At 51.8% G+C, this 21,997-nt stretch overlaps 1 protein-coding gene across 1 annotated transcript in view; it reads right to left on the bottom strand.

Moving 5' to 3' along the window:
* Positions 1–3,148: 3,148 nt before the first annotated feature.
* Positions 3,149–21,997, bottom strand: part of ttbk2a (tau tubulin kinase 2a) — a 34,916-nt gene continuing 16,067 nt past the window's right edge. The window contains exons 4-16 of the mRNA XM_061240090.1: positions 21,291–21,364; positions 20,696–20,836; positions 20,052–20,156; positions 19,574–19,639; positions 19,087–19,179; positions 18,484–18,609; positions 17,441–17,598; positions 16,542–16,749; positions 14,598–14,812; positions 13,654–14,200; positions 8,781–9,047; positions 6,659–7,530; positions 3,149–6,238 (exon numbers count right to left, since the gene is read on the bottom strand). Coding sequence (XP_061096074.1) covers positions 5,746–6,238; positions 6,659–7,530; positions 8,781–9,047; positions 13,654–14,200; positions 14,598–14,812; positions 16,542–16,749; positions 17,441–17,598; positions 18,484–18,609; positions 19,087–19,179; positions 19,574–19,639; positions 20,052–20,156; positions 20,696–20,836; positions 21,291–21,364 — 3,365 coding nt within the window. The 3' untranslated portion in view covers positions 3,149–5,745. The remainder of the gene's footprint in view (positions 6,239–6,658; positions 7,531–8,780; positions 9,048–13,653; positions 14,201–14,597; positions 14,813–16,541; positions 16,750–17,440; positions 17,599–18,483; positions 18,610–19,086; positions 19,180–19,573; positions 19,640–20,051; positions 20,157–20,695; positions 20,837–21,290; positions 21,365–21,997) is intronic.

Genomic DNA, 21,997 nt, shown 5'->3' with positions numbered 1-21,997 from the left:
CATTCACAGAGAAAATGGCACCGTCTAGGTGAGACTACGCAGGAAATAAACATCAAAGAAGCATACAGCGTTAAGGGTTTTTTTTCCATTTAATCGTTCCGTATTTAATGTCGAAGCCCCCTTATTCACATGGGGAATACAATAGATAAATGGGCCATGGTCTGTGCTTTTAATGACAAATAATGAATGTGTGCCGACAAATGTGTATACACACCACATTCTTCAAATAGCTGAGGTTATTCTGTCAGCATAAGTGTCATTACAACATCGACCCACTCATTTCAAACATAGCGAAATGACACAAGCATACACAGGAATTCAATAAATGACAGAATCGGAAATGTTTTTTTGTCTGCATGCTGAATGAATATTTTATTTATAACCAGTTTATAAAAATAAAATACAAAATAATTTTAAAACAAACAGAAAACACTGTACAAGGCATTGATATGGTACAAATGAAAAATAACGTAAATAATTACAGTTATGTACAATGTAATTCCTCCACTTGTTACATTCTTTCATTGTAACTGTACACGTACAATTCAACATGGTAACATTGCAACATGACTCAAAACAAGAAGCACTGTGGAAAAAAAAAGTAAAACTGCCAAATAAAATGAAAGAATACAGACAGGAAGGGGGTGGGGGGGGAAGTCCAGATAGGGACTTTTTTCGGTAAGAGAGCAGGCTAAACACGACGAGGAGCCTTCTGGCCGTCTTCTGCAGAGACGAAGGAGAGCAGAAGTAGTGTGTTAAAACGCAGAGATGGACCGACACACACACACACACATGCAAACAGACAGAGGATCACACCGCTGACACGTTACATGCCCACTGTAGGACTGGAACACTGTCCTAACTTCTACCTCTGTCCTGTCCAGGCCAAACACACACACACACACACAACTTTATGTAGTGAAATACATTTTGGTGTCAACGGTCAGGTGGACTGCTCCAGGGACACCTACACATACAAGCAGACATACAGACAGTAGACCCCCCCCCCCCCCCCCCCTTCATTAGGGATGAGCATATAAGCCAAAAAGTTACATGTTCCAAAAAATGCACCATGAAGAGAATAAATAAAGTTAAAATGTTTCTTTAGTCCAGTCTCCAACGAGACAGTTTGTACTCAGACTAAGACATCACAGGATGTTTTGGAACATCCTTGAGATTAGAATAACAAAGAATCCATTAGCAATAAAAATAAAAATAAAAACAAAAACAATGAAGATAAGCTACCATCTCATTAGCTTGTTATCAGGGAAATACATATGGCAGATCGAGAACACATTCTGGTGGCTCAGAAAAGAGCTTTAAAAAAAACTGCATCGAATGCTCGTCCTCCTTGTTCGTTTACCGCGGCACCGCACGGCCGACTTTCACGTTTCACCAATCGACGTTACCGGGGCGACGCACAGGAATCACGTTTTAGTCGCGGTTATCATTCATATTATCCATTCTAGTAGTTACAGGTACTTTTAATTCATCGATATAATGAGGAAATTAAAATGTCCGAACGGTTACACGACACGCGGGTGAGGCCGCATATGCCGGTACCGTGAAACTGCTACATCTCCGTTCATTAACAGGGCGCAAAACTACAATACAGTGCCCCATAAAATGTACACCGTCCAACTAGAGTGTCAACTGAATCCCCCAGTCAGGGATCATCATGGAGGGGGTACTGTACCCAGTATCGCCCCCTCTAGCTGCAAGGAGCCACGTCCCATGTAATAATTAGGAAAAATTGCCCTTTTCTTCAGCTGGCTGTAATAATACAGTATCCGCCAGGTCAAAGAGATGCTGAGGTCTCTGTGCAGAAAACCTTACAAGTGGAGCTCCTTATTTAGTCGAGACTCCGACCGTGGTGTCGACATCAGCAATGGCAAATCGAGAAGTTAGTGTATAATAACAAAAAAATAATAATAATTATGTAAACACTCAAACAGCTTTCCATACATGTGCAAACAGCCAAACGAAGCCACCTACAACTTCATCACATACATCAAGATGGTTTCATTTAAAAAAAAACAAAAAAAACAAATTTATTGAAAACAGAATACATGTCAGTTGACACTAGTTCGGGTTTCTTGGACTGCAGGAGCAGCATGGTTCTGCTGAAATTCAAACGGGCCACATTTTACACACCCGGTATCAAAAACCCAAAAAGCTTTCCGCATACAGGCAAGGTGTTCACGCGCTTGCCTAGAGCAAGTGGCCATTCAGCTGCGAATGTCATTCCTCTACAGTCAGTGGTACAGACCAGCCACAAGTCCATCTCACTTGCCAACCATTGCCAACCATTTTACTTCTACTGGACATGCATCAGCAAAGGCTCACCAATAGGCCGACAGCCAAAAATCAACAATGAATAAATTGCAAGAGAAATGACGTTATGCACAGCAACGTAAGAGAGAGCTGCCCCAATAACATCTGTGAAGAAAAGCTGCCGCATCTGACCAACGGGAAAGAGCTGCACGTTCCGGCCAATGGGAAACGAGCAGGCATTTCTGAACCGGCCAATGGGAAACTGGGAGAAGATGCAAACCTGAGCACAAATCAGCCGTTCCCCCCCACTTCTTTCTAAAAATACTTTCACACGCAGGTGAACTGTCAGCAAGACCTGCTGAATTCTCTAGAGAAAGACAGGTAAAGAACAAGGAAAAAAAAAAAAGAGTGAGAAGGAAAGGAGAGAGGGAGGGAAGGAGGAAGAGCGACTGGAGTTCTGGAGTTCTGTATGCCGATATAAGCCAAAATCAGACACTCTGTCCCAACTGCCAATTTCCCCAACCCCATGTCCCTTATCTGAAACGATATGGTTACCCCAGACAACTCCCACCGCTGTCTGGGTGGGTTCCACACGATCCCTGGCATCCCCCCGCAACTGCCCCACTTCCAGTACGGGGAGGGGGGGGGGGTGCTGCTTAAAATTCAGGGAACGCAAACAATGATTCATGTCGCATGCGTTTTTGACACAGCGGAGGTGTTAAAATCACCTCGCCCCCCCACCACCACCCAAACACCTGGCACCTGGTAAGGCTCACAAATCAACCAACCGCAAGGAGCCACACACTTACACACTCACTTAATGTGTACATACAGAAGGAACGAGGTACTTCAACATGAGCAGTTCACTGGCACATATCAAATGTGTGCATTTAGCTTAGAAGCCAGAGCCAAGAGTCAACAGGAAGAGGCAGGGTGAGGAGCATGAAACAGGAAGAGGCGGGGTTAGGAGCATGAAACAGGAAGAGGCGGGGTTAGGAGCATGAAACAGGAAGAGGCGGGGTTAAGGGAGTAAAACAGGAAGAGGTGGGGTTAGGAGCATTAAACAGGAAGAGGCGGGGTTAAGGGAGTAAAACAGGAAGAGGCGGGGTTAGGAGCATTAAACAGGAAGAGGCTGGGTGAGTGGGCGGAGCAATGTGTGGGGGCGTGTCTTCATTCCTCACACAAAGACCGGAAGGGAAGAGAAAACGATTACACATTCCAAATAAAATATAGCGCATTATATCTACAGATATTTGAGTATCTTCTCGGAATACAATCATCTGAGAAAGGATGAAGGATATGAGGACTGGTGTGCTGTGTTTCTTTAATTTTTCTTTTACTGTAGTGCATGCAAAGAGTAGTACTGGTAGGATTTATAATACAATATCTTACAAGCAGGAGGGAGAGAGACAAAGAGATAGATAGAGAGTGAGTGTTCTTTCCAAGAAAGTTTGACTAATGGACCACCAGTTGGATTAGAAAGTAATTATTTTGACTGGTAATGCCTACCTCCTTCACTAATAATACTGCAGAAATTAGTGGGGCCTTGACACAATATAGTCAACCACCCCACAACAATACTAGAATTTCCCTTTTTTGTTTGAAAGAAAGCATCGACAGGGACAAGGAAATGATGTCGTCGGAGAGAACTGGCATGTTTCCATCAAGACGGGATTTTAGCTACGTGATTTTCGCGGGAGTTGTTGTGAGCGTTATGCGATAGATGCTGGACTAACATTACAGTCCATAGTACAGAGGAACACAAAAAGTAAACATTTTACAGTAAAAAAAAAAAAAAGTGCCACTTTTCATGTCAAACTGAACATTTTGAAGTAATCCTGTCAAGTAGCGTCTTAATTCAAAAGGACATTCCCTTACCTTCATCTAACTGAACATAGTTACATTCAATATCTTTTGAAATTGGGGAAAGAAACAGCTCAGAAATGTTCAGCTTGCATGGAGAAAGGCACACATAAGTCAAAGACAAAATAAGGAAGAAAAAAAAAAAAGGTCATATTCATATTAATATTCAGCACATACGACTTGTCTTGTCTCATCTCATCTCATCTCATAGGGAACAGGCATGCTGATTAACTCAGACCTCGCGAAACACAACGAGGTCACAATAAGCATGACATCACAAAAGGCCTCATTCCAATAGGAGCTAAACCAGATCACTCAGAGTGAGGCCCGCCCCTTTCTGCCCTGGGGGGGCGGGGATAAATAGTCCTGGCTCTGTCTTGGGAGGTTCCACACACTGTCCCAGTTTCCTAACCCCTCCCACAGAGAATACAGGCACCTCAGGCACGGGACTCACTGGGCTCCACTGGCTCAAATGCCAGAAACAAAATGGAGGCAACAGCCACCTATAGGCTGTGTCCCCTGTCAGTCATTACACCTGAATGTGAAACATTACAGGCATCCAATAAATAACCAAATAAATACTATAATACATGTAGCAGTGCACAGTGCATATGCCCAGGTAAAGAACATACACACCTGCCGTCCAGACTGGAGCTACAGCCTGACAGCATTCGGGCGTGTCTGAATTCTGTGGGGTACAGGGACAGACGCCAGCACACCCCAGGACCAGCATACAGTGGCACGACTGTAAAAACGTGGCGTTCAGAAAGGGGAGGACTCACTCCGAGAGACACTGGCGGGGGCGGGGGAGGGGGGGGGGGGGAGCTACAGAGAGCGCTAGCTAGCTAGCACACGTTAGCCGAGAAGTCCGAATGAACACAATCGTTACAGTCCGTTTGGTTCCTTTTGTGGTTCAGCATTACGACGGATCGTAATGCCTGGCTGGCCGACTGATACGGCAGCCCAACAACGCTGCGATTTCTTCATATGCCATACCATGTGACAAATAAGATTTACTTCCAACAAAGTTGTATATTAAAAAAATAAAAATAAATTAGCAAGTACAGTACGTGTGTGTGTGTGTGTGTGTGTGTGTGTGTGTGTGTGTCTGTGTGCTGGGGTAGGGGGAAGGTTTGTGTGGGGTGTGAGGAAGTGTGCAGTGTGTGAGTGTGAAAAGTAGTGCACATGGCTGGTGAGAGAAAGAGAGAACGTTAGCAGAGAGAGAGATAGAGGGAGACAGAGAGTGAACAGAGAGATATGTAGTGAGAGAGAGAGGGTGAAGAGAGAGATGGAGAGATATAGACAGTGTGCACAAAGAGAGAGAGAACAGAGAGATATATAGTGTGCACAGAAAGAGAGAGAAATCGAGTGTGTAGAGAGAGAGAGAGAGAGAGAGAGAACAGATATAGTGTGCAGAGAGAGAGAGAGAGAGAGAGAGAGAACAGAGAGGAAGAGTGTGGACGGAATAAACGGGATAAACACTAGTGTTCAGGAGAGAGGCCCGGGGATTGCACAGCCAGTCCCCCAAGTTCCCCTGGCGAATTCACCAGGGCCTTCGTCACCCTCCTCCTCCTCCTCCTCCTCCAGTGGGCCGCGGGGTCGGGGGCACTATCTGCTCAGCTTGCTGGGGCACTTGCCCTCGCGGGCGCAGGGCTTCCCGCGCGCGGTGTGGCTGTGGAAGGACCCGGAGCGGGCCTGGCGGCCGCAGCAGGTCTCCGGGGCGTGGGGGTGGGGGTGGGCGCGGCGCAGGGGCGGCGAGCCCGAGAAGCTGGGCGGGGAGCGGCTGCGTCCCTGGCAGGCCCCGCCCCCGCGGTGGTGGTGGTGGTGGTGGTGGTGGTGTTCGTGGCGGGAGGGCGAGGAGCTGACGGAGCGCTGCAGGGACGGGGAGCTGCGCGGGGAGGCGCTGGAGCTGCGCTGGGGCGTGCCGCCGCCGCCGTGCGCCGCCATGCGGTGGTGGTGCTGCGGGGAGCGCAGGTGGGCCGAGCCCCGCGCCCGGGACGAGCCCGACACCCCGCCCCCGCCCCCGTGCATCAGCTGGGCCAGGCAGGTGATCAGGTCCGAGTCGCTGGTGCTGCCCGCACGGATCCGGTACCGACGCAACCTGGAGGGGAGAACACGTGACCGTGCAGTAAGTGGGTGGGGTTCACAGTGAAGACCATGTGACCATGCAGAAAAAGTGGCTGGGGTTTACAAGTGAAGACCATGTGACCATGCAGTAAAAGTGGCTGGGGTTTACAGTGAAGACCATGTGACCGTGCAGTAAAAGTGGCTGGGGTTTACAGTGAAGACCATGTGACCGTGCAGTAAAAGTGGCTGGGGTTTACAAGTGAAGACCATGTGACCATGCAGTAAAAGTGGCTGGGGTTTACAGTGAAGACCATGTAATGGCAGTAAAAGTGGCTGGGGTTTACAGTGAAGACCATGTGACCGTGCAGTAAAAGTGGCTGGGGTTTACAGTGAAGACCATGTGACCATGCAGTAAAAGTGGCTGGGGTTTACAGTGAAGACCCTGTGACCGTACCTGCCCTCCACAGCGGGGCGGCTGGGCGGTTTGCCGGGGGGCGGGCGGGGCAGGAACTGTGTGGCCAGCTGGTCTGGGACGGGCACGGGCACCACGGGACGGGGGATCTTGCTCTTGCGGGACAGGGGGCTGGAGGAGGAGGACAGGGAGAGGGCGTCGTCGCCCTGCCGGTCCGACCGGGAGCCCAGGTAAGACTCGTCGTCCTGGGAGCGGTCGGAGGCGGAGGAGAGCTGCTCGCGGGGCGGAGGGGGGCGCCGGTCGGAGGAGAGGGACGGGGAGGGGGGCGCGGCGGGGCCCTGGTGGGCCTTCTTCTGCAGGAAGAGCTCTTTGGCGGAGCCTGGGGGCGGGGCCTCCAGCAGGTGGGCGGGCTCCAGCACGGGGATGCGGCTGAGCCGGCGGGCGGGGTCCCGCCGGGGGGCCGGGGGCGGGGACGAGGCCGGGCGGCGTTCCCCAGGGGCCCGGTCCGGGTCCTCCTGGGTGTGCTGGTTGGGCTCGGTGGAGCGGTCGGGGTACCCCGAGTCGCTCTCGGGGTCCTTCAGTTCAGGGAGGGGCGGGCTGCCGTCCGCCACCGGGAGGGAGAAGTGGCCGTTGGCGAAGACGGGGCTGTGGGGGGAGCGGGGGGAGCGGGGCGATTTCGGGGAAGACTCCAGGCTTGGCACGGGGCTGGCTGCAGCTACAGACGCTCTCTCCGCGGGGTCTCCGTTCAGCAGCGCCTCTCCTGTAGGGCTGCCGGCCTGCAGGGGGCGCTCCTGGGGGGACTGGAGGTCCGCGGTCTCTGGGTCCGCATCGTTGCGCTTCTCCAGCAGGAGGCACTGTGGCACACTGTCAGAGGCTGACTGGGAGGACAGCATGGACGGGCGCTGCGCTGTCAGCTACAGAGAGAGGGAGAGAGAGAGGAGAGAGGGGGAGGGGGGAGAGAGAGGGAGGGAGAGAGGGGGGAGAGAGGGAGGGAGAGAGGGGGAGAGAGAGAGGGAGGGGGGAGAGAGAGAGGGAGAGGGAGAGAGGGAGGGAGGGGGAGAGGGAGAGAGAGGGAGAGAGAGGGAGAGAGAGGGAGAGAGAGGGAGGGGGGAGAGAGAGAGGGAGAGAGGGGAGAGAGAGGGAGAGGGGGAGAGAGGGAGGGAGAGGGGGAGAGGGGGGAGAGAGAGAGAGAGAGGGAGAGAGGGGGAGGGAGAGAGAGGGGGGGGAGAGAGAGAGGGAGGGAGGGAGGGGGAGAGAGAGGGAGAGAGGGAGAGAGGGAGGGAGAGAGGGAGAGGGGGGGAGAGAGGGGGGGAGAGAGAGAGAGAGGGGGGGAGAGAGAGAGAGAGAGAGAGGGAGAGAGGGGGAGGGAGAGGGGGAGAGGGGGGGAGAGAGAGGGGGAGAGAGGGAGAGAGAGGGAGAGGGGGAGAGAGAGAGGGGGGAGGGAGAGAGGGGAGAGAGAGGGAGGGAGAGGGAGAGAGAGAGGGGGGAGAGAGGGAGGGAGGGGGAGAGAGAGGGAGAGAGAGAGAGGGAGGGAGGGGGAGGGAGGGGGGGAGAGGGAGAGAAAAATGGTCAGGTCAATATGACATCAGTGTATTCCTCAGTTCTCTGGACTAGGAGAGGAGGGAGCTCAGGCAGAAAAGGTAGGGGTTATGGTGAGAAACAAAGTGAGACAAAGTGAGAGTGGGGGATAGGGAATAGTGGGAGAGGGAGAGAGAGAAATAGAGAGAGAGGGAGAGAAATAAAGAGAGAGATGTTGGAGAAAGGCAGGGATTAGTGACGGAAAGAACAAACCAGGACAATGCACCATGGTTCCAGTAACCATGACTCCTACAGAAACACCGCACACTCACACACAGCACAACCGGAGAGTTAAATGAGTCCGAGCATGCTCAGAACCGCACAGTCCCAGAATTCCCTGCTCTGAGGCAGAGCAGCACAGAGAGACTGGGTAAGACAGAAATGCACAAAAAAAAAAAAACAACAACAATTAATTTCTGGAAAAACTGACAACATAACAAATTAGAACGAATTTTTTTTTTTTATAAAAGAACGAAAAGAAACAAAACGGGACGGCGGTGGGGTGGGAGGTGTAGACGGGTAGATGTGGGGGGGGTTCGGGGGTGCGGCGTGTTTTCGGGGAGGGGGGGGGCGGGGGGGTATTCACCTGCTGCAGCTGGGCGCGGGTGATGCGAATGACAGAGGGGTACTTGGCGTTGCCGGCGGCGCCGGCGGGTATTGCGGGCAGTTTCCGCGCGCGGGGCGGCGCCCCCTGCTGGTCGGCCGATTGGCTGCGGCGCAGGCCGGGGGGGCGCAGGTGCAGGGGGTCCGACAGGGTGGTCAGGGGGGTGTGGGGGCTCGGGGAGCGCAGGAGGAGGGGGCTGGAGGTCCGGGCCACCAGCTCCTCAGGCAGGGACGCAGGAGAGGTGGGGAGCTGTGGGGGGGGGGGGGGGTAGAGAAACACCAATATTTAGGCTCTGTGAGGGGGTGGGGGTTTGGATGGGGGGGGGAGGGGGGTAGAGAAACACCAATATTTAGGCTCTGTGGGGGGACGGGGGGGGAGGGGGCGAGAAGAAACACCAATATTTAGTCTCTGTGGGGGGTGGGGGTTTGGATGGGGGGGTAGAGAAACACCAATATTTAGGCTCTGTGGGGGGGTGGGGGTTTGGATGGGGGGGAAGGGTAGAGAAACACCAATATTTAGGCTCTGTGGGGGGTGGGGGTTTGGATGGGGGGGAGGGGGGTAGAGAAACACCAATATTTAGGCTCTGTGGGGGGTGGGGGTTTGGATGGGGGGGGAGGGGGGTAGAGAAACACCAATATTTAGGCTCTGTGGGGGGACGGGGGGGAGGGGGGTAGAGAAACACCAAAATTTAGGCTCTGTGGGGGGGTGGGGGTTTGGATGGGGGGGAGGGGGGTAGAGAAACACCAATACTTAGGCTCTGTGGGGGGGTGGGGGTTTGGATGGGGGGGGAGGGGTAGAGAAACACCAATATTTAGGCTCTGTGGGGGGACGGGGGGGAGGGGGGTAGAGAAACACCAATATTTAGGCTCTGTGGGGGGTGGGGGTTTGGATGGGGGGGGTAGAGAAACACCAATATTTAGGCTCTGTGGGGGGGTGGGGGTTTGGATGGGGGGGAGGGGGGTAGAGAAACACCAATACTTAGGCTCTGTGGGGGGGTGGGGGTTTGGATGGGGGGGGAGGGGTAGAGAAACACCAATATTTAGGCTCTGTGGGGGGGCGGGGGTTTGGATGGGGGAGTAGAGAAACACCAATATTTAGGCTCTTTGGGCAGGTGGGGGTTTGGATGGGGGGAAGGGTAGAGAAACACCAATATTTAGGCTCTGTGGGAGGGTGGGGGTTTGGATGGGGGGGGGGGTAGAGAAACACCAATATTTAAGCTCTGTGGGGGGTGGGGGGGTTTGGGTAGGGGGGGATACAGACTGAATATAGACTGTGGAAAAATTATGGACCAAGTGTCTGTTACATCGCCCACTGACTACCCACGGGTGAGGGGGGAAAAGTGTTTCGAAACCACGGAAGTCAAGTTCATGGGCGATGCCATGATACACACCATGGAGCCAGAGACTACGCAGAAGGGTCGCTGAGTGCATCTCCTCCACTAAGCGTTTCAGATTCGGTCGTGACGCAAACTGTCCCTGATTCATCCACAAAACACAATAACTTTAAAGAAAATTGGCACATAGGGAGACATTAGATGAAGGAAAAACAGACGGTGACTATGTTTTCTTGCGGGAAAAAAATGTACTTTGTATTTCTCATGCATTGTTACCATTGACTGCCATCGAAAGGGGGACTGAAACCAGAAACTGGAGCCAACAGCAGTGGAGCTAGTGAGCGATGTCTCTCAACAAGACCAGGAATAAGCATCAAAAAAGAGCCTTCGAGAGAGTTTCGGCTACTTGGATCTGAAGAGATGCAGGCGTCATGAGTGTGCCCCACCCGGGCATTATTCATCAGGCTCCACACAGACTGGGAGGCCCTTCCCGCAAACGTACCCACACTCTGCTACGCCGACATCTCCACGGGGTTCGTTTCCTCCGTGACCGGCTCAGAGCCAATGGGCAATGGGCATTTTTAAGGATTTTTTTTGGGGGTGCTCCAACTGAACTCAATGCTAATACTGTAATTACTTAAATTAAGAGCACAAGTAAACTTAATTACAAGGGCAGTTTATACTCTCATTGCACATATGTTCTCCACACACATATTAAAGGCATACTATGCAGGATTCTCACCTTGAAAATATTGTGAAATAAACATGTTCATTTGTAACTATGATACATTGGCAAGCTGTGTCTGAGTTCACTTCAGCCCAATACCTTGCTTGTACGCTTGTATTTATTGTTCTACAAACTGCTTGGGCCTCTTCTGGGTGTGGACCTGTTTTTTTTATTTCTGTGCTGTATCTGAAAAGCATGTTTCCAATCGACTGAACTCATACGCTCTATGATCCATTAGAAGTAACAAATGATTATTTATAAAGTATGGACTCAGTGGTGCCTTGTTTGATGGTTAAAATGTCCTGAATGAAATGTAAAGAAAAACATCATCTGAAGTCCACCGAACTAATTTTCTTGTAAAATACGCAAATGTTTAAAACTGTACTGTTCCCACGTTTAAAACTGTACTGTTCCCACGGGCCACATCACCAAGCAACCAATCAGAATCACGTCAGTATCCGCAGCACCATAAAGGCTCCCCGCAGCCACAATAATTGCTTCATCAACATATGCGGGACACAAGAAAGGAGAGTCGACGGCGAGTATCCGAGCCTACACAGAGACCTCACGCAAGCGAAATGAGAAAAGGGAGTCGGATTTCTCTCTCCTGCGAGCCCCGGAGAGGAGTACGAGGCGACAGTGATTAAAACGCCACTGCGGAGAGGAGCCTGCTGGGAATTCGTCCCGCGAGCGTTACCGCCATTCGCGCTGAACGAGGCCAAACCGCGCGATCTGACGACTCTCTCCCGTAACCTTCAGAAGAGGCCGGTAGCAGCTCACGCGCGGGAGTCGGTTTAGTGATGAGCTCAGCGACGGCGCTCCCCCTCCCTCCCCCCCGCCCCCGACCCGACCTGCGGGGCTGCAGGAGCGCTGCGGACACAGCGGAAAATGCGCTTTCCTCCCGGGCCTGACGGTTTGCCTGCGTGGCTTAACAGCATGCGGTTATGCAGAAGCAGTTATTGCCCTCTAATACAGCCTTTTCCCTACACACGGTTAAAAGGGCTAGCCTCAATTAAAAAATAAATAAATAAATCCGAATTCACTTTTTTTGCCATCAGGCATTTAGCGTGCAGCCCATATATATTACCGAATATTTTTGTACGTAATGCACAAGAACGAAAATGGTATTCATCTGTTGTTTCATGGTCTAATTATTTAAATTAAAAGCGCAGGATAATTCACACTCTTAATGCACAGTCACACTGAACCTCTCACATACTGTATTGACCTATTATCCCAAAGTATATTTATCTTAGTTTTACATTGCGGCTTCAGTCTAACTCTGGTTAAGATAGCCAAACTGCAAATCTGGGCATGGGACTGAAAGGGTTAACAGCATGCAGGGTCTGCAGTAGCAGTTCCAGTGTCAGGCTTTTCCCCAGAACATAGTTTCCATGTTTCAGGGAAACTTACGCAGGGAGGGAACGGAGTTAGGGGAGGGGGAAGCCGATTGGTCAGGGAGTGGACGGGTCACTGCGGGCCTAAAAGCCAGACTCAATTTTAAATAACAGGCAGCGGCAATTAAATAATCCAAAGAGCTTCCTCCCATTAGCAGTGACACACCACTGATTAGTCCAGTTCCAGTCCATAAAAATGAATTTATAACTAAATTGATACTCCAAACAAAGCAATCTTTCGTTCGCCGGCTAATTATTTATTTCTTAAATTAGATTCATGCCAATTTAGCAGCGTCTGGACTCTGGAGTCTTATTCGTTTCTTATCCGCTTGGCAAACTCATCCAGACGAATGCAAAAACCATATGCAGCGACGTATACAGATCTCCATAAGAACTGACGTGTGTGAGTAATTCTGACCTTGAGAAGCAGAGGCGATGGAAAGTTTAAGGAGCCAGAGAGAATTATGGTGTGCGCGTGTTCCTGTTAAGGAGGGAAACCTACAATAGAGGGATGGGTTAATCAAGGTTTCCCCAAAAAAGAGGTTTAATAACCTGGGTCCAATACGTAATCGTTTTGGATTCAAATAGTTTTCCGTGCTTGACTGATCTTGGCTGGTGCAACTGAGCCAACCGAGAGGACCAGAAGGCGGGGTTTGCGCTTTTTGAGAGCGTTCCATCATTTCCAATCCACAAGACAAGCTCAACAAAACATTGAAAAATATGTGAATCCAAATCAATTACATATTTGACCCAGGTCAGTTAATAACAATGTTAGCAGGTGTTTGTTAATGTTTATATTCACAGGAAGTGAGGAGGGAAAGGTGTTTTGAGAAGTGAAGTGAGAGGTCATCCAGGGGTCAGGTGCTCAAATATAAACCGATAAATCCATCATTGAAAAAAACAAGAAAAAAACAAGAAAAAAAGCCATCAGAATGATGGTTTTAAAAAAGAAAATCTAAAATTTTTAACCAAAAGGAACCGAATGCATAAACATAATAACCTTTTCCCAACACATTTCTTTACACCTGTCTCATTTGCAAATGACTTTTCCCTTCATGCGACCATGCAAAGTGCACTTGCAATCCCCACAGTAGGGAATTTCCAGGGTCTACATTTGGGAGCACATAACTTAAATAAGCAGGCTGTACGATGAGTAGACGGTACATATTTCGCAGGCACAAATCAAGACCTTAGAATTATACGGTTCTAACTGACATTTTTTTTCTAACTGACAAAAACACAATTTAAAAGTCTACAATTCACTTTGGAATCTTTGAAGCTCACTATCTCAAAACCACTCATCACCTTATAATTCCAAGGTCACGAATAGTTAGGAGGCTTAGGACACGGTCTCTCCGCCCACAGTCCCCGCCCGAACCTCCCCCGCGCCCCCGTTACCTGTGTGAGCGCCCCCTCAGCCAGCGCCTCGGCTGGGCTGGTGGGGGTGATGGGGGCCAGGCTCCCTGGGGGCCCCACGCTCAGCTCCAGCCTCTCCACCCGGGGGGGCCCCGTAGCGGGCGGTACGAGGGGGGCGAGCGTGTCCCTCTGTGGCCGGGCGGGGCTGTGGGGCCCCCCCTCCCCGCTGCTGGGCTCCTCCACCAGCTGCAGGATCTCCGGCTCCTCCTCAGAGGGGCTGCTGGAGGCCTTGGCCCCGCCCGAGCGCCCCTGCGGGTCGGGGACCCGCTCCACCAGGACCCACTCCCGCGAGTCCACCTCCTGTCGGCCCGAGCTCAGGTTCAGAGCCACGAAGCCGCTGCTGGCCGCCCCCTCGCCCTGCTCACCGGGAGAGCCCGGGGAGCCCGGTTTGGGAGAGCCCCCGCCGGAGAGGAGCTCCTCGTCCAGATGCCACACCCGTTCACCCCGACCGCCTCCGCCACCGCTGCTGCCGGGAACGGCCAGGCCCGTGCCTGACTGGGCCCCCTCTTTATCCTGCTGCTTCCCTGAGCTGGAGAGAGAGGGGGGAGAAAGGGAGAGAGAGAGAGAAGGAGAGAGAGAGAGAGAGAGAGAGAGGGAGAATGAGAGACAGAAAGTAAAAATAAAAAGACAGAGAGAGGGGGATAGTGAGGTAGAGAGAGTGAGAAAGGGAGGGGGAGAGAGAGGGAGGGAGACGCAGAATACAGAAAAGAAAAAAGACAAAGTTAGAGAGGGAGATGGAAAGCGAGAATGAAAGAGGGAGGGGGAGAAGTGGACAGAGAGAGGCAGGGAAGGAGAGGGGGAAAGAGTGAGAGGCGGACAGGGAGAAAGACCGAGAGGGAGAGAGAGAGAAGGAGGGGGCGGTGATTAAATGGCGCTGTGAGAGCAGTCAGCCCCTGTATCAGGGCCCGGCAGGCTGTGGGACTCACCAGGCCTCCAGGAAGCGCTCGGTGCTGGGCTTGGGCTCCAGGGTCAGCCTCCTCTCCAGCTCGAAGCTGTGGATGTTCCTCAGCTTCCTCAGCAGCGGGGCGTCCCGGTCGGAGGGCACCATCTCCGACCGCACCCGCACCGGGGAGCCCAGGCTGGGCCCGGCGTACGGGCTCTGGTTCCCCTGGTTCTGACTGTGCTCCTCCTCCGTGGCGGCCTGGGCAGGGACACACAGTCAGAGAGACACAGTCAGGGAAACACAGTCAGGGAGACACAGTCAGGGAAACACAGTCAGGGAGACACAGTCAGGGAGACACAGTCAGGGAGACACAGTCAGGGAAACACAGTCAGGGAAACACAGTCAGAGACTGTTCTAACACGTGTATAACTGTGCTAAGGCACGCGAACCCTTGCTAACATGAGAAGCTGTGCTGTAGCATATGTAACTGCGCATGCATGTCTCACTGTGCATTATATATAACAGTGAAAAACTGTGCTAACACAAGTGAAACTGTGCTAACACGGAACTCTCTGGGTCACAGAAAAGTACTAAACATGACTACTTTCATCGGAATAACATTAATGTCTCAAATGTCATGGTGCCCTGAAATGGCGGGCTATGTGTAAAAAGTGCTGTAATTTCAACAAGGAGAAACCAAAGTGTAGAAAAATACCAAAAGCCAAAAATGCACTTTAACCACATGTGAATTGTTTGCTTACGAATGTAAATTTGTGGAGTACAGCTCACTGTATGCGCGTGGGGTCGCAGGAATAATGTGTGAAATTACTCTAATATACTAATATCTGTGGGAGGAGCAGCTAATGTGTCAACATTGTCTCTTCAGGATCTCAAGTGTCTCATTACTGGTAGGGCTCTGTGTCCCTATGTGCCCCGGTGTTAGTCACCATGTCCCTGTATTAGTCACCATCACAGTGCATTTCCAACTGTCACTCTGTGTATCAGTGTGTGCCTGTACCCCCAACTGTCACTCTGTGTATATCAGGGTCCCTGTACCTCCAACTGTCACTCTGTGTGCATCAGTGTCCCTGTACCCCCAACTGTCACTCTGTGTATATCAGGGTCCCTGTACCTCCAACTGTCACTCTGTGTGCATCAGTGTCCCTGTACTTCCAACTGTCACTCTGTGTATTTCAGGGTCTCTGTACCCCCAACTGTCACACTGTGTGTATCAGTGTGACCCTGTACTTCCAACTGTCACTCTGTGTGTATCAGTGTGTGCCTGTACCCCCAACTGTCACTCTGTGTATATCAGGGTCCCTGTACTTCCAACTGTCACTCTGTGTGTATCAGTGTGTGCCTGTACCCCCAACTGCCACTCTGTGTATATCAGGGTCCCTGTACCCCCAACTGTCACTCTGTGTATATCAGGGTCCCTGTACCCCCAACTGTCACTCTGTGTGTATCAGTGTGTCCCTGTACTTCCAACTGTCACTCTGTGTGTATCAGTGTGTCCCTGTACTTCCAACTGTCACTCTGTGTGTATCAGTGTGTGCCTGTACCCCCAACTGTCACTCTGTGTATATCAGGGTCCCTGTACCTCCAACTGTCACTCTGTGTGTATCAGTGTCCCTGTACTTCCAACTGTCACTCTGTGTATATCAGGGTCCCTGTACCTCCAACTGTCACTCTGTGTGTATCAGTGTCCCTGTACTTCCAACTGTCACTCTGTGTATTTCAGGGTCCCTGTACCCCCAACTGTCACTCTGTGTATCAGTGTGTCCCTGTACCCCCAACTGTCACTCTGTGTGTATCAGTGTGACCCTGTACTTCCAACTGTCACTCTGTGTATCAGTATGTCACTGTACTTCCAAATGTCACTCTGTGTATCAGTGTGTCCCCATTTCAAATCGTCTCTCACTGTGTCCTCTGTTTTTCTGTTTCTCTCCCAGCAAACCCCCGGTGCACTCTGGGTAAGCCCCGGTACCTTCCAGACGGCGGTGCGGACGCGGTTGCGGTTGCGGTCCAGCTCCTCCCACACGTCAGGCTCCTGGGGGCGCTGGGGCAGGACGGGGGACCCGGGGAGCCGGTCGGGGGGGCAGTTGTTGTCGCCGTCGCTGAGCTGCTCGTCCTGGAGCACCTCGTCCGTGTTCTCCCTCAGCAGGTCTCCCGGCACCAGCGACGCGTTGGCCATGCTGTAAGACAGGGAGGGAGGGGCTGTCAGACACCACGCCACGCCACTCCGACAGGCTGCTACCGCTAACACTCGCACCCCTCTACTCTACTCTAATACCAACAGCAAATCCAGTCAAAGAGTTTCCTTAACTGACAACGCTTAGCCCTCGGAAGAGTAGAGGCCGTGGCTCAGGAGCTCGACCGGGACCAGGAAGATTGGTGCTTCGAGCCTCAGAGTAGCCACAATAAGATCTGCTTATTGAGGTGCTTAACCCCACATTGCTCAAGGGGAGATTGGCTCCAGCTTGAGACTCTTTGGAAAAAAGCATCAGCCAAATACTCTAACGAAACGCAACGTAATGAGTAGTTTGATTGCTTTTCTACAAAGCAATCAAGGTCCTGGTTGTTCGCAAACAAAACCTTTCACGGACCGGGGGTGGGAGGGGGTTGAGACAATCCATCAGAAAAAAATGGCACCTTTTTTCAATCAATTACTCAAACCGGACATTATATTATCCTGTCGGGACAACAACCCGGACCAGTACAAAGATTCTGAAAACCAGGCATTGCAGTCGTAAAACCCGGCATCTGGCAACCCGGCCGCTAACCCTGGTCTCTTTCAAGTTAAACGCTTGTGTGCCTGTCCTTCAGGGACAGGGTGAACTATGCTGTGGGGGTGGGGGGGGCAGGGTTTTGGGGTTTGGTACCCACCCCATGTGTGCTGGGGTGAGGCGGGTGTGGTGCTGGGGCGTGGTCGCCGCGGCGTTGATGGTCAGCGTGCCGTCCGACCCGGTCTTCTCCCAGTCGTAGGGGTCGTTCTCCACCACGTTGTAGGTCTTCATGCTGTTCTCCAACACGGACCTCAGCAGCTGCGGCACACCAAACGCGGGCAGTTACCCACAATGCAGCTGAACTACAGCGCACCGCTCTATCAGCGGTGCTAGCACCCAGTCAGGTGCTTCTGATCAATATTTATAATGGTTCTTTCAGCCTCTGAATCATTCAGAGCCCAGTATAAAGTGGCTCCACCCAAATCGCAAGGAGTTTTGGCTCCGGTTGAGTAAATTGTAAAAGCTGAGAAAACAGTAGGGTTTTAATTGGGGCTCAAAACAATAGGTAGAGCGGTCATTTTGATTGGTTGAAAAGGCATAAGGTGGAGACTGCCGTATGGGATTTTACGGAAGTTACGCTTGAGAGCCATACAGCACTCTCGGGACTGAGAGGGTTAAGGTCACTAATTAGCGAAGCTAATGTTGCTTCCATCAGCAGGCGTTCATAGAGGCAAGCGCAGTCAGCATGCAGCCAGACCCGGTTCAAACACGTAATTGGTTTGGATTCAAATACCTTCTAGTTTTACTGAGCTTGTCTAGTGTATTGAGACTTATGGAATACTCTCAGAAAGTGCAAACCCAATGCCGGGGGTCGGGGGTGAAAAAGGTGTTTTGAGGGAAAAAAGTTTAAATTTTCTGTGTGAAAATATTTTTTTGGAATACATTTTTTTTACAAATACGTGCAAACCCCACCTTCCTATTGGTCCTCTTGGTTGGCACAATTGCATCAGCAAAAATCAATTGACCAACAATGTATTTTACCCAGGTCTGCAAGTAGCCTGTGGGTATTGTCAAATTTTTTCTGTACAACTATGTGCAAGATGTGCGCATTTTCCAAAAGCTGGCCTATCCCTTTAATCAATCTGACCTCAGACGGACGTTATTCACGCTTTAAAGCTGAACACGCGGGCGGGTGCTGGCTACCTGATAGTCGGGCTTGGTGAAGTAGTCCAGGCTGCTGATGTGGTCCAGGAAGACGCTGAACTCCAGGGGCATGTGTTTCAGCATGAGGCGGTGGTCGTAGTGTTCCTTCAGCTTGCCCACCTGCTCCTGCGGGGGGAAACCAGGACAGCAGGGGGTTGACCTTCCCAGAGACTCTCGCAAGCTCCAGTGGTCACCAGCGGTACTGCATTTGCAAAGCAAATCTCCCCATTGAAGATGAAATTACACGTTTTGGACAGTACTTTCAAATAAATAAATGAAAAAACGCTGAACTAACTACACCAGTGACCTTTTTTTTTTTCTGACGATTTTTGTTTCCATTCATGTTCATCCCTTCACGTTTAGGTACCCATGCTCCCGTGCCAAAAAAAGCCCCCGGTGAGCATTCTCTAGTGCCAAAAAGTCCCATAGTCAATGTGCCATTGAGCACCTCCTCATAGGAAACCATGGAACCAGTAAGCAGAAGCGGTCTCCAGTTCAGATACATTTCAACGGGTGAGACACACGCGTTTAGCACTGCACACATCCACACAGCAGGGGGCAGCGATTCTCTCTGGTGTGTGTGTGTGAGTGTGTTGCACTTACTTTGTCTTTGATCTTCCTCCAGGGCAGCTGCCCCACCAGGAACTCCAGCAGCATGTAGAAGAGGGACCAAAGGTCGTCATGGCGACCCATCTCCTGCGGAATCAGCAACCCCCAAACACAGGTGAGAACAAAAAAACAGAACAAAACCCAGCGTGAAAGAGAGAGAGAGAGAGAGAGAGAGAGAGAGAGAGAGAGAGTCCGAGAGACAAAGAGAGCGAGAGGGGAGGTGCGCGAAAGTGAGGGAGTGAAAGAATGTGCAAGGGAGAGTGAGAATGAGAGAATGAACAGGAGGAGAGGAAAACCAGACAATGCGAGGGAGTGAAAGGAGTGGGTGAAAGCGTGAAGTTGTGGAAAATGAGAGCGAGACTGTGAGACTGAAAATGAGAGAGGAAGAGAGGGAAAGGGGGATATGGAGTGCGAGTGTGTGAGAGGAGGAGTGGGGTGAGTGTGAGTGTGAGTGTGAGTGTGAGAGGGGGCCGGGGTTCACCTTGTTCTTGTGCGCGTTAACAGAGGCGTAACGCACGGTCCCACGGAACCCCGCCACAGGCCTCGGCTGGAGGAGAGACACACGAGTCAGACTGCCTTCAGAAAAACACACGCGCGTACGTACGCGTAGACACACACATACACACCCACACAACAGTCACTCACTCACCACAATAACACACACACACACACACACACACACACACACACACACCACAGAGTCACAGACGCACACTCACCACAGAGTAACACACACACACATACACACCGCAGAGTAACACACACACACATACACACCGCAGAGTAACACACACACACACACACAACAGAGTAACTCACTCACTCACTCACCACAGAGTAACACACAAACACCACAGAGACACACACGCACTCAGCACAGAGAAACAAAAACACACTCCACAGAGTCTCACACACGTACACACACACACACACACACACACACAGGCTTGGGCTCTCACCGGTCGCACTTCCTGGCAGGAGTTGGTGAACTGGCGGGCCAGGCCGAAGTCCAGCATGTAGCAGGTCCGGCACGTGCTGGGGAAACGGCCCATGGCGAAGTTGGACTGGGAGAGGAGGAGAGGCACAGGTGAGCCTGTTTATTAACCCGTGGGTAGGGACCCAGAACAGGGCCACAGCAGTTTATGAGGTGGGTCCTGGAATGAGTCTGTAGTTCACTAGGCTATGCTAGTATGTGTATTTGACAGGCCCTTGAGAAGTGCTACATATCTCATTTTGGTCCCAATATTGCCCAGTGTTTTTAAACCAGTGACAGTGTCAGTGACATCAACATGAGCTTCTCTCAGGTCTCTACTTTCTTTCCCCGCATGCCTACCACTTGCTCCAGACTGGCCCACTCTGACTGGTTGGGCCTTGAATCCCACCCCCAATGCAGGCCCACTGTGATTGGTTTGGCCCAGAACCCCCCCCCAAATACTGGCCCACTGATTGGTTTGGCCCATAAGCCCTCCCCAGACTGGCCCACTCTGACTGGTTGGGCCTTTAATCCCACCCCCAATGCAGGCCCACTGTGATTGGTTTGGCTCAGAACCCCCCCCCCCCATGCTGGGCCACTAATTGGCCTGCCCTATAATCAGTGTCTCACCGGTTTGATGTCGCGGTGCAGGAAGCCCACAGAGTGGATGCTCTCGATGGCCTCCAGGATCTGGCGGCCGAGCCGCAGGGTGGTGCTGATGGAGAAGATCCCCCGGCTCATACTGCGCCGCAGGTCGGCCAGGTTCCGCCCCTGAGGGACCACAGCGCCCCCGTCAGGCCACGCCACAAACAACCGGCAACCGCACTCTCACCGACGGTGTTACTGCACAAGCCTGCCGCCACTGCACGACCTGCTCCGGTCAATATCCGGTCAATAATAATAATAAAGTGCACTCTAAACAAGAGGGAAGGTAAGGCTCCAAGAGCCAGAGTGCTCACGTGGATGATAACTTGAACCCTTGTAGAATAATTAGACAAATGTCCAAGTAGCAATAGTTAAATTTGCGCACCAGGAACTGTACATATACGATGTTTCACAGTGCACAATTAAGTAACAGCAGTGCATCCAATAAGAAGTTGACGCATCACTATGATGACAGAACTGGATATTGACCAGAGCAGATTGTGCAGATAAACCGGTCTGATTCATTAACTGTCCAAAAGCGGCCTGAACCAGATCTCTTCCCCTCTGTCGCCCCCCCTACCTGCAGTTCCATCACCACGTAGTTGAAGCGGTCGTTGCGGCCGCACCCCACAAAACGGCACACGTGGTCTTTGCCTGACGGAGGGAAAGAAAGGAAAAGAAAAGGGAGAGAAAGAAAAAATGAATGAGTTTATGGATTTTCTTCTGCTCCGCCTCCCTTCCCCCCACCGCGGCCAACCGAAGTCGAGTCAAGCCAGGCCCAGCCCGCCCATGTTGAACCGGGCCCAGACACACCCAGCCAGGCCCGGCCAAGCAATGTAGAACCGGACCCAGAAACACCCAGCCGGGCCCAGCCAAGCCTCGTCGAATCAGGCCCAGACACACTCAGCCAGGCCCAGCCCGCCCATGTTGAACCAGGCCCAGGCACACCCAGCCAGGTCAAGCCAATCCAGGCCCAGCCACTGCCTGCCTGCAGCCCAGCCCCAGGTCTAAAGGGCCGGATAGAGCTGCCCCATCCAGGGGGGACCACCCACCCTGACTCCAGGGCTTCAGCCAGGCCTTCCGCAGAGAACTGCAGAGAAACGGGACACCCCTTCACCCCCCCCCCCTTCCTTTAACAACAGCTCCTCTCTACACCTCACGCAGACTGTGCGGAGAGAGCGAAAAACAACGGGAAAGATGAGATAAGAAAAAAAAAAAAAAAAAAAAGCAAGGCGATAAGTTGAACAAATTTATGAGGAGTGAAATGAGGATAAACACGGGAGAGAA

Source organism: Conger conger, chromosome 1 (assembly GCF_963514075.1).
Source record: "Conger conger chromosome 1, fConCon1.1, whole genome shotgun sequence".
Classification (NCBI taxonomy): Eukaryota; Metazoa; Chordata; class Actinopteri; order Anguilliformes; family Congridae; genus Conger; species Conger conger.
The sequence above is the reverse complement of the archived record's forward strand: the minus strand, read 5'-3'. Positions and strand labels throughout refer to the sequence as shown.